The sequence below is a fragment of the Elaeis guineensis genome, chromosome 4 (assembly GCF_000442705.2).
Source record: "Elaeis guineensis isolate ETL-2024a chromosome 4, EG11, whole genome shotgun sequence".
Lineage (NCBI taxonomy): Eukaryota > Viridiplantae > Streptophyta > Magnoliopsida > Arecales > Arecaceae > Elaeis > Elaeis guineensis.
In genome coordinates, this window is record NC_025996.2 from 128,045,045 (window position 1) to 128,057,454 (window position 12,410).

The following is a 12,410-nucleotide window of genomic DNA, read 5'->3' on the forward strand; positions in this document are numbered from 1 at the left end:
ATTACTAAGCTGAGGACAATCCATATATACTCTATGTTTTGTATTTTTATTTAAGGCAGGTAGCTTATTCTTCAAATTCAAGTTTTTTTAATTGAGATGTATATTAATCATCAATTTTAAATGATAATTGAATCTTCAGTTGGCCTTACAATCAATACATACTTTACCTTGTTAGTGTGTATGTGCAATTAAAAGTACTGATAACCTTTTAGTGACCTAAGTAGGTTGCTAAAAGTCTGACCAACTAATCTACTTCTTAGCTTACTACAATCATTAGTAAATACTTTTTTACTATTATTATTTTTTCTTAGTCTATTTTATTCAGGATTTTCTTTTTTGACACATGGTTTATTCAAAAAAAAATTTTGTAATTTTTTTTAAAAATATTTTTAATTTTTTTTAAAATTTCAAAAAAATTTTAAGAGATTTTTCTAGATCTCACCAAGTAAAATTGAAAGCTTTCTATTTTTTTTAATTTTTTTTATTTTTTTCTGTAAAAAAAGTTAATAAGCTATAGTTATAAGAAAATCAAAAAAATTAAAATGTTAAAAGTGGTGCCTTCTCCGGTAATGATGCCAAAAATTGATAATATCACGACATTATTAATATATATGGTGAAATATATATGAACATATGGCGCTCAAGAATAAAAATAAAATCTTATGAATGCTCTTATCAAATACCTTCTATTTTTTTCTGCACCCTCCATTTCATCATTGAATTAAATACCATTGATGACATATTAAATAATATTTATTATATATTACATTAGATGTACGTATGCGCGTTGCCACATGCATAGTTTGGATTTTTTGCATATTTCTTCCTAAAATCTATTGTATTCCAATATTAATTTTTGTTATTTAGATTTGTATTTTAATCTTTGAATCTTGTAACATATCATTTGTATGTTCTTTGTATTAATTTAACAAGATAACATACTATTCTACTATCATTTATAGGTTGACCTCTTACCCCTACCTCTTGATCATTGGTTTTTAAATGGTCAAAATTCCAAACAAGAAGAAGATGAAGTAAGCAAGAAGAGATGAGCCTCAAGCCTTATCTATCATTAAGCAAGGGTATTTTAAACTGTCTACAATCTTGGTTTATAATAATCAAGCTTAGTTCAATAAAAACTAGCAAAAAGATCATAAGAAACTTTACTAGGTTTTTTCCCCCTTTTTCTGGTTTAAATCGACTATATTAAGAAGCTCTTGTACAAATACACCCATAAGCATCAGATAAAAAATCAAGTCATAAAAAGATAGGGATTGATATACAAATATGAAAGTCTTGTGCAAACCCATATAATTTTTAGAGTTTTAGTTGTTAAAAAAATTAAGTGAATTTAAACATTTTTAGCACAAAGTATACTCCTTTTTTTTTTTTTTTTTTTTAATTTTTAGTAAACTAGCAAATATATTGAATTTAGGCATTTCATTCTCCAATATGTGAGATTAAAAAATTATCCCTAATTTCTCCCTCAAAAAAACAGTCAAGCAATAATACCAATTCAACTCTTATATATTTGATGATCTTCTACCAAGATGGTGGACCATTGCTCTTAATTATATTTTTTATATTACAAAATTCCTCCTGTAACGACGCTCTCCGTTCATGACCATGACCCTCCCGTGTAATTCCCCGCGAATCCTTCCAAATTAAAAGCCCCAACATGCAAAGGTCTTCTCTTAAGTCGCCATATACGGACGGCCACCATTAATAGATTGGTCAGGATCCGAATTGTCCTCTTTTATGCCATTTTGGACTGATCTCCACTTTCGCCATCCGAGCTAGCACTCTAGACGCGTCTATATATCGATGCCATATTCTTTTTAATTCTTTTCCAAACAGAATTAAAGTAAAAGGAATGCGAGTCCTTTCAACGAGCATCAAACTTTTCATAGAATATCAATGTCTTCATACCATAATGTGGAAGATAAGAACTTGGATGCACTCCGGTGTGTTACACTATAAAAGATAAATTATTTATTGCTATATCATCAACTGTAATATTTTTATATATCGATTGAAGACGATTTGTTACGTTTCAAAGGCGTTGGTGTCACGGGCGCCCAGCCCGGAACGCGGAGGCATCGCCCGCGTGAATGGGCCGCCCGGTTCCATGGGCCGCTACCGCAGCCCAACAGCCGATTGGCTGTCCCATTTTCCTTCGAGCCCCCCAATTTAACCCCAAAAAAACAAAAAAAGGAGAGAGAAAAGAAGAGAGAGAGAGGTGGTACTCGACCTCTCCCATCTCTCCGCTCCGATCTCTCCCATCTCTCCGCTCTCCTTTCCATCCAGGTCAAGAAAGGAGGAGTTCGAAGGCGACAAGCGGCCATCGGCGGCGACCGAAGTCGAACGGCTGGGATCGGCGGGGATCCGGGGCGCCTCAAGGCATGTCCGCCTTTCTCTCTCTCTCTCTTTCTTTTTCTTCCATTTTTTTTTTTTTTTGACTGAAATGCGCTGTTAAAAAGAGCTCATGTTCTTTATGGACTGATCCGTCTGTGTTTGGAGTTGTGTATTCGTAGATCCTGAGAGATAGAGGTGCAACTATCATAGCCTACCAAGAAAGGGAGAAAACAACAACAGTGCTTTTCCTTTGTTCACCATAGGGCCGGGACATTTTCCGTTGTTACTAGAGGGTTATTATCTTATCCCTGGTTGTTATGTCTCGGATCGCAATCGTAAATTGTAAAGATTCTGTCCCTGTCCTCGCTTCCTCTCCATATTTTAGGGTTTTTTTGGTTAATTTTTGCTTTGTTATTTTGTTTCCTTAACAGTCGTAAATGATAATTGGTAAAAGAGGAAAGGCTTTGACAATTCTGTGCTGTGGATGAGTTCTATTGGGAATTTTTTTAAAGTCTTTTTTCTTTTGTTGCTGTTTGATGTAGTAGACTAAGGTCTAGGACAACATAAAGAAATTTGGTTACAATGATCTCCTTTATATTTCAAAATAGTTTATTTTTATTTTCTGTTTTGTTCTTCTATTTTGCTCTAGCCTCTAGAAATAGTAATGTTTGTAACTTTGGTTTCCTTTTTCTGTCTTTAATGGTAATCAATTCTCGTGTGCTAATAATTTTTTTTCTTCTGTTTTTTCTGTGTTAGAAATGACATGGGTTCGTGTGGATTTTTATTTGTTAGTGTCGGATTTTTATTAAATGTTAATTTATTTGTTAGTGAACTTTTAATAATGTTGCATGGTCTATTAAGCATTTTTTTATATTGTTTAATTGTTTTATATGTGCATGTTTAGTTTACATTGGTTGATTGTCTTCTTTTAGTGTTGTCTTTGGGATTTGAATTTACATCCACATTCAATGGAAGATGTGTGCTCTGTCATTTGATCTGAGACAACCGGGGTTTTTATACCTCGGGTCATGTGATATAGTCTTATAGATAGTTTATGGTCTTATGTATCAGTTTTGTTGCTTGGTCACTTGCCGAATCACCTGGGCTATTACCTAGGCCATGGGAGGGTCCATTGTCCAGGGTCACCTGGGCTATTTGGCAACAATGACAAGGGCCATTTCATGGGTCTTGGCAATCAAGTGTCATGTTTATTATATATCCAATCTATCAACTCAAGAAAAAAGAAATGGGAGTTGTGTTGTATATCCTATATGCTTAAATAATGAAGAAATGATAAATATCATGCCAAACAACAGAACAAATATGTGAGAGAGGAATAATGTAGTCAATTTTGCTTGAAGTTGAAGTAAACCACTGAAATTGAACTGAATCTTGTTACTGAAACAGAGGGTTGAAACTGATTGAAACCTGAAATGTGAGACTAGTTTCGGTTCAGTTTTGGATGAAACTGATTCCTTTTGGTCTGTGTTACTTGGACACTACATTTTTAAGCTGTCTGGAGGTTTTGACACTTCTGGATGCTTGGACATGGCAGGACACAGCATGACATAGCTGGACACTCCACTTTGAGATGTCTTGCTAACATCAACAAAAAGTGCTGCACACTAGGCAGTTTTTTTTGGAGTGTTATTGAAGGGACTCTTAAGTGTTGGACACTTAAAAGTGAAGTGCCATTAGTTTTTTCTGGACACTTCAGGCGAAGCATCTTTATCTTTCTAATATAAAATTATCAAGATTATATGGACATTTTAAACATACTATCATTAATGTTGTCACTGTTTAGGAGTACTTTGAGCAAACTATATTATGTTGCAGATATAAATATATCATGGCTAGTTATTATTTCTCAATGCATCTTAAATGAACCTAGAAACAAAGGAAACAACTTGCAAACTCATGACTATATTTGTTAAATATGATTCTAAGTTTTTTTTTTTTTTTGAATAAACATAAAAAGAGACAAACACACTACACACTATGTGTATACATAAACAAAGAGACAGACACAGGCATGTAAACTATGTATATGTATGTGTATACATAAACAAAGAGATAGACACAGGCATGTAAACTATGTACACACGCACACACGCACATACATATGTTCCTCATGAAATTTTATCTATCTAATATCTTGCATTCATATATTTGAATAAGGTGCTAGTTGGCATGCATGGTATGGTGTGGCATGGTATTGCACTGTGCTAGTGCTTATGGACACATGGCATTGTCATGGTACCAACTATGTGCCAGTGCTTGGTTGATGATTTTGCCAAGGTATGCCAAGTACTAGAAATTCATGCCACTTACATGCACTCTCTAAATCCATGATTCACCACCTATGTGGTTTGGAGATAAACCCACTTCATGTTTCTATGAGTTGCTGGTTAGCAGTTGAATTGTGAATATGAAAGGAGGGATTGTAGAAATGGATAGGGATATGTGCTTCAAAATGATTTATAGTCGTTCTCATTGAAATTAGTAATGTTTCTTCCTTTTTCTTTTTGATATGTCATGTTGGAGTAGTTCTATGGAAATAGTCAAATAGATGGGGGCAAAAAAAATAAATAAATTTATGCTATTATTTGCTTCTTTCCTTTAATTCCTACTCTTTAGGAACAAAAATTGGCCGGAGCTTCTATAATGGCAACTTGGCCGCTTGTATGTCCAAAAATTGAGGGCTAGATCACATCATGATGATGACTAAGGCCCCTCTTTATGATCCAACAAGGCCCATGTAAAGCTTGTCCAATGTTGTACTGCAGTCATCATGTTTGCATTTTTTTCTTTGAATTGTGGGTTTGTAGGAGCTTCTGATTTGCTATCACAATAGAGTTATGGTTCGCCTTACCACCTGATATGGGGCATAATGTACCAAACTGATACCGTGCTGGTATGCCGTACCATCCTGTACCAACACTATAGCACCATACCATACCATGTACCGACACTATAGTGGGATTTTACTAGTATGGGATCTGGTACCGAGATGGCAAACTTTGCAATAGACAAATCTTTTTGAAATTGTAATAAGGAAATTTTATTCATTTATGTGTTCACTTGTAAATGTGGAGCTAGGGACAAATTACAGGTGTTGGGTTTGATTTTGAGGAAAAAAAGAAAGAAAATGTGAACAGAAGAAAGAAGAACAAGAAAGAAGAGAAATGAAGAAGAGAGTTATTTGAAATTCAATAATTTCCTTTTATATTTTAAAACCAATTCTGAAGTTAGGGAATTCTAATTTCTCCATGGTCTTTCTTAAAATTGTAAATGACTGTAGAACATAATATTTCAAAACTTACCTTATTTGACCTTTTGCCTAACTATGATCATTTTGTCATGAATCTACTCAAAGTAGAACTTCATATAAGAAAAATGGTTTATATCATAGCTGGTTATATTATTTTCTAACTGGCTAAAATTCAAACTACTTGTTTTAGGGAGTTTTTAAAGTCTCTATGAATCTTCCTAAATTTTTAACCCTTTAAAAATCTGAAAATGTGTTAAAATTATGAAACGAAATCTGTTTTTCCATTTACTAATTCAAGAATAGGAATATTACCTATACAGATTATACATGAGTTTTCTTTTTTGAGAATACCACAAAGCAAACCACAATCAATCTACCAAAAGAATTGTTATCTTTGCAATCATGTGGGCTGCATCTTTTAACTGGCTTGGATTCTGTTTTATTTAAGTGTATTGGGAGTCAGGTGAGTTAACTCATGAGGCAATATAAAATGATTGCTGACTAAAATTTAAAAATTGAAGAAAATAATGATTCATAATTGAAATTTATAAAAATAAATATGAAAAGAATCTGAATTATTTTAAAAAAAATTGCTTAATATTTTTAATGTAGAAGAAAACACCAGAAAGCCTAGTTATTAACATAAAACAATCATAGCACCAAGTCTTGAAGAACTTGAAAGAACTCAACATTACATTTTATTAAGAATGGGAACCAAAATAGCTATGCATTTTACCTCAGAAATAGAGTATATTGTTTGGGATTTGGCTTCTTTTCTGCAACTTCATTGACCCTTTATTTGTAGAAACATTTTGACTGAATTGGAACAACATGGTTTCCTATTTCCTAGATTTTTTTTTTAATATTTTACTTTTGATAATTGAAGAAAAACAAGAGAAGAGGTGGATTTTTTCCTTGTTTTTGTTGATGAAGAAGAAAAAATGCGTCTTCTATTCTTCTTTGGATTTAAGATGGTGAAGAGATGAGTTTATGAATATTTGCACCAGTTCTTGTGAGTAAGAAGGTCGCTTAACCGATGGAGATCGAAGTGGTGAGGCTGCAGAAACCTTAAAATGTTGTTTGACCAAAATAAAGGTATAGAGACCTTTGGAACGACTTGCAAAGTTGGAATTACATTTTATTGCAAATCCAGCAAGATTTTCTGGATGTGTCTCTGACTTTCTGACACTGAAGCCTTTCCAGAAAATAAATATCCTGAGGTTGTTGCATCCTTGATTTGGTTAGTTCATGCACAAAAGGAGTATCTTCCATGCCCTTCAGTTCTTGTATCATCTTTATTTTACATTTGAAATAAAGTTACATGTCGCAGGCTTCTAATTTCTTTAAAAAGGAAAAAATAAAAGCTAGTTTTTGGTTACTGAAAATATAGATGTTGCAGTATATGCGGTATTTATTATTATAACTTGAATTTTAGGCATTAATTTTTCTTTGAAATTCCTCATTTTATGCCTTTTCAACCAAGAGTATCTCTCCTTTTCCTGCAGAGTTGGGCATGGTGGAGAGCTTTTCTTGAGAGGAAGACAAAGGAAGCTTGAGTGCACAGAGCAAATAAGATAGATTGCACTAGTATATTGTTTCTTTATTTGTTAGAATATCTTTTCTCTGTGAGTGTGTCAAGATAGTGTTCAAAATTCAGCGGCCAGGATCAGGGAGCGACTTACCCCAGGCTGGGGAGTTTGCTCCTTTCCCTGTGAATCGGAGGATGAATTCTTCACATGCTGTCGCAATGGATGACGACATGGAAAATGGAGTGGGGTCGTATCAGGAGAGGCCAAGGACTTTTCCTTCCATGCGGAGTAAATCATATGTCCCTTGGGTAAATATCAAATTCGTATGATGTGGTTTTGCATTCTATGTATTAGTGAATTTGATCTCCCAATCTAATACATTAGTGGTGCTTCCTTGCTATATCGGATGTCTTTATATTGAAATTATATTGGCATTCTGCTCTATTTTATCCTCGATATTTTGACTATGAACTGTGGTGGATAATTGGGAGCTGCTGACGACACCATCCTAGATACTTATTTACTGGTTAAATGGTAGAATCTGGTATCATCATTTCTGTTGCTTTGCTACCATGTGTTTGTTTTCATATAGTTAACCCAGCCTTCTTTTCTTTGTGTATTTACTTCTCATAAAAGTAATTTTTGATGTTACAATGTTATTGAGCTTCCCATTGGTTCATCTTAAGATCCATCGTTTAGGACTGAGTGAGAGATCTTGAAGCAACATGATGATGTTTTATGGTTTTTTTTTTTTCCATTATATTTTTTGCATTTATCTCAACTTATAAATAAGTTACCTTAATGTCAATTGAGAAATGGCTTCTTTCTAATAATGGATCCTTATTAGCAGCCTTCTATTTTATCCATGTGAGCTGTACCTATGATGAAATATCCTCGCCACCAATTATGGTTCTATATAGATCTGTATATATATACTTTATCTGCCCTTTTATTCACACATGGAATGGATTAGGTGTTCTAAGATTATAATTCTATACAATTCTATATATTGTTATATTGATTCTTGAGTTCCTACTTCACCATTTCTGCTATCCTAGACCGTGCTTGTGAAAATATTTATTTTTCAGAATATTAATTTCATATATTTTATAAAGTAATTTCAATAGCATGATTTTAAATACCACGGGATGGGGCCATCTTGGTTTTTTCGTGTAATGAGACACCCTTACATACTTGACCCTCAAGATCGTGGATGTCCCATTGCATCCTTGTCCATTTTTCGAGTTGTCTTGTCTTGACAGTCAGGATGATGCCTTATCCTGGCACTCAGGATAGGGGGATGCCCTATTGTCCTACTAGTATTTAAACTAGGGATGGCAATACTTGACCCATTTAATATGATTAAACCCATTGTAGATCGAATCAGGTTACTTGTTTAATAAAATGATCCGGTTCAAATTTGGCTTATTAAAAATGTCGGGTTTGGATTGATATATTTTTGATCTATCATGTACCTGACCTGACCCGTATCTTGTCCGACCTAACCCGATTGCCACCCCCAATTTAATGGTTGATCCTGTCTCTTTATTTCTGATACACGGATATTTAGTTGTTTTGATTTCCTTATAATTTTGCTTATACATTTGAGGAAAACATAAATCTGATTCTATTTGATGTCTTCCATAACACTCACTGATTGTTTATTAAGTGCATTTGGTTTTTTCTGATATTCTTTTAACTTTTATATTGTTCTGTTTACTTGTTTTGAGAGAAATCTTTCAAAAGAGGGAATAATTGCTTAAAATTGCATGGAGGGAACCCTGAGAAAAATTTAAGTTTTTAGATAACCCTGAAGACATGCTAAAAGGTTTCTCGTTGCTGGCTCTTTGGGCAAAGTGTTCTGCTTTCACTTATTCAGGTTTGTAGATTGGAGCGAAATTCTAAAAGGTTTGAGAGCAAACTAGCATGTCAGAATGATGACTTCTGTCCTTTAGTCAGATAATTACTTCATCCGGGGCTATAACATTCAATTCGAGCTTAGGTTTACAATTCCATATACAGTTGCTAAGATAATTCAAGATTTGGGAAGTTAATTTTGGAGGGCATAATGCAGGAAGAAAGAAATCCAAGTGAATATATCATACAAATGGAGAAATTTTCTTTACAACAATTCTTTTATTATCTTACGCAAATTAATTTGGGAGAGGCATAATGCAGCAACAAAGTAACTCAGGTTAATTTATCATACTAATGGACAGAAAATTTGAAGATCATATGCAACAAATGTTGCTTTCCCAAGCAGTGACAACTTGATGGGGTTTAACTAGTCACATTTTAATGGGGGCAGTAATGCTGCCTTTCAGTTTTTCATTTTTTTTTTTTGGATTAGTTTAACATTAGTCTCTGATTGATGTTTCAATATTTATGTATAACCTTACTCTAGAAATGTAAGAATAAATTTGTAGCTTCATACCCTACTATCTTTTTATTCTTTTAATTGGACTGTGGACCATTTTATTTTTTCAGCACTAGTGTTCTTGAACTTTGTTATGAAGAATTAAGAAGATATTAATTCTTCATTTGGGAAAAAATGAAGTTAGGGCCAACCCTCGTATGAGGGGATTAACTAGCTTCAAATGTGGTATCTGGCAGAAAAACTCACCATCAACCACATATTTGTCTACTGCTGACTTAATGTCGAACCCATGTATTAACCTTTTGGAATGGAACTTTGTGCATAATGAGTTTATTTAAATATCAATCGAAGCCAAAACCCTCTCCACCTGAAGCATAGTAATTTTCTCAACTTGTTTCCCTGTTCATTCTGTGGTAATATGTAACAACTTTTGTCTTTTAATTAATGATATGTTGTTTTCCGCAGATTTTTCGGATGTTTATGGGAATTAATCCCCGTATCGTATTTGTTCTATTGCTCTTGGCACTGGGAGCTGTATTTTACATTGGAGCCCGTAGTTCACCAATTGTTGTCTTTGTGCTTTCTATCTGTATCATCAGCTTCTTCTTTTCCATCTACCTCGCAAAGTGGGTTCTTGCGAAGGATGAGGGGCCTCCTGAAATGGCTCAGGTACCGTATTATCCTTATTTTTTCATCTTTCTGACTCTGCACTGCACTTTCAGCTTCATGCTCTGCTAAATGCCTGTGCCATGTCTAACTTTATTGTCTTTGTTGGTCCAAATTACACATCATTGCATCCCATGTCATTCAATTAATCACTTTTATCACATAGTTACCCAAGCTGTTAAAAACTATTGGTCTAAAGCCTTTTTATCCTTACTCTTTGTGGTCTAATGGAATATAGGTTCAACAATCACTTTTAATAACTTTATTCTATAGGGCTTGTTTTTCTAATTAGCTCTTTGAAGAAGACATTCTTCCCTATATTGTTGACAATTCCTTTTTACCTTATCATGGTGCGAAAGTGAATTTATAATCATCATAGTTGTTGAAAGCTTGGTCAAAGCACCATATGCACACTTTTTTACATCTTATATCCTGTCTTTGCCAACTTTTGCATGCATAATAATATAATATATCATTTGCTTTTTCATCAATTGATAAATCAGTTGAGCTTTGGAATGATGGCTTATGCAACAAGCATGGTCTTGATTCTCTAGGAGATGGTCTATAATAAGGTCGATGGTACTATCTTGGTTTGGGGTGTACTAAGTCGTATCGGAGGCGGACCGGGATGGTTCCAGCCTTCACAACGAGCAATTGGTGAGGTAGGGGGAGAGGGAGAAGGAAGGAGAGGAAGAGAGAGGGAGGGAGGGAGGGAGAGGATGAGGGAGGAAGATGGCGGCGGAGAGGGAGAAAGGCAGGCGGAGGGCCGGAGAGAGGGCTTTCAAAAGCACCACGGAGGATAGAGCCCTCTCTCTGATCCTCCTTCCACCTCTCTCGCTTTCCGCCACCATCTTCCTCTCCCTCCCTCCTTCCCTCTTTTCCTCTCCTTCTCTCTCTCCCCTTTCATCTGCCTCTCTCTCTCTCTGCCACCCTCTCCTGCTCTCTCCCTCCTTTCTTCTCTCTCTCTGGCCCCTCTTCCTATCCCTTGCCAGTTTCCTTTTGTGAGTTCGCTCTGGAACAGCATGGCATGGTACCATACTGTATCATATTGCCCACCTACTAGCATGGATGCTGGTTCCAATACTGCAGACCTTGGTGTATATGATCTAAATTTTTGGTAACCCCTGCTATTGGTGAATTTCCTGCAGTCTTTTCTTTGTGCACAGGCTAAGACCACTTGAATTTTGTGATTATTCTTTTTGTTATATTTTCTATTTTGCTTGCTTCAAAGAAGAAAAGGTTGGAATACTCTTATTTTTAAGGTTACGTTGGTTTTATCTTGTACATATATGTCTTAGTTAGTTATACACTAGGATAAGGTTTGCTGATTATATCAGTGACTATTATGCTTTAGAAGTACATTTTCTCTAGAGATTTGTTATTATGCATGAGTAATAAATCAATTTTAGGTAATTTCAATGGGTGCAGTACTTTACAACATAAGTATTTTGTTGTAATCAATGCCAATGCACTGTGATGGAGGCTTTGTGAATAATTCTTCATACACAAACAAAGTCCTTGGTTTGGTTAGTATGTATCCTTTTTTTCATAATTTTCCCGCATCCTGAATTCCTGATCATGTTTACTACTGTGTCCAGAAACTCATGATTATAAATTTAGGTTGTTGTTGATCCCTCAGAATTCTTAGAGATTAGAGAGATTTTTTTCTTCTGTTGGCTGTCAAGGTTGATTGGCTTCAGCAGAATGCCATCTGAATATCATTAATTCAAGAAGAAAAAAGCATGTCAGTTCACTAGTTTAACATTTAAATTGGTGAAGCAATTTAATTTTCTATGTTTTGTATAACAATTCTTACTCTCTAGAGTAGATTTTCTTTGTATGCGAATGAGCTCATGTCATCACATTTTCCTTATTGGAAATGCTGCATTATCCCCAAAAAAAATGTTAGAGGCTTGCGGTAGAGTTGTTGTCAATTATGCAATAAGGATATTGATGAAGGTGCGAAGGAACCACTGTCTTTTCATATAATCTTATGTCTTTCCATAGGAGTCTATCTGATATGAGTGCTCAAACACCAAAACTCTTTTGCTATTTTCTAGTTTTTCTCTTCTAGGTTTGAAGTCCAAAAGAAACTGAAGTAATGTTATCATGGCATATGGAAGCTCTTATAAGTGTGGCAAACCTTTATGTTTTTGCATTATCTTATACGGCTTTGTCATGAACTCCGAGAACTGTAATAAGAAAGTTGAGG

At 34.7% G+C, this 12,410-nt stretch overlaps 1 protein-coding gene across 2 annotated transcripts in view; it reads left to right on the top strand.

Annotated features, from left to right (window-relative positions):
• The first annotated feature begins 2,211 nt into the window (after positions 1 to 2,211).
• The window catches only part of LOC105042697 (pyrophosphate-energized membrane proton pump 3), a 45,797-nt gene continuing 35,598 nt past the window's right edge, over positions 2,212 to 12,410 (top strand). Inside the window, exons 1-4 of one of the 2 annotated variants that reach the window (XM_073256779.1) lie at positions 2,222 to 2,400; positions 2,535 to 2,697; positions 7,132 to 7,463; positions 9,998 to 10,201. In XM_073256779.1, coding sequence (XP_073112880.1) covers positions 7,350 to 7,463; positions 9,998 to 10,201 — 318 coding nt within the window. In that variant the 5' untranslated portion in view covers positions 2,222 to 2,400; positions 2,535 to 2,697; positions 7,132 to 7,349. Of the gene's footprint in view, positions 2,401 to 2,534; positions 2,698 to 7,131; positions 7,464 to 9,997; positions 10,202 to 12,410 lie in introns of both variants that reach the window. The other variant, XM_010919992.3, reaches the window with a different exon arrangement.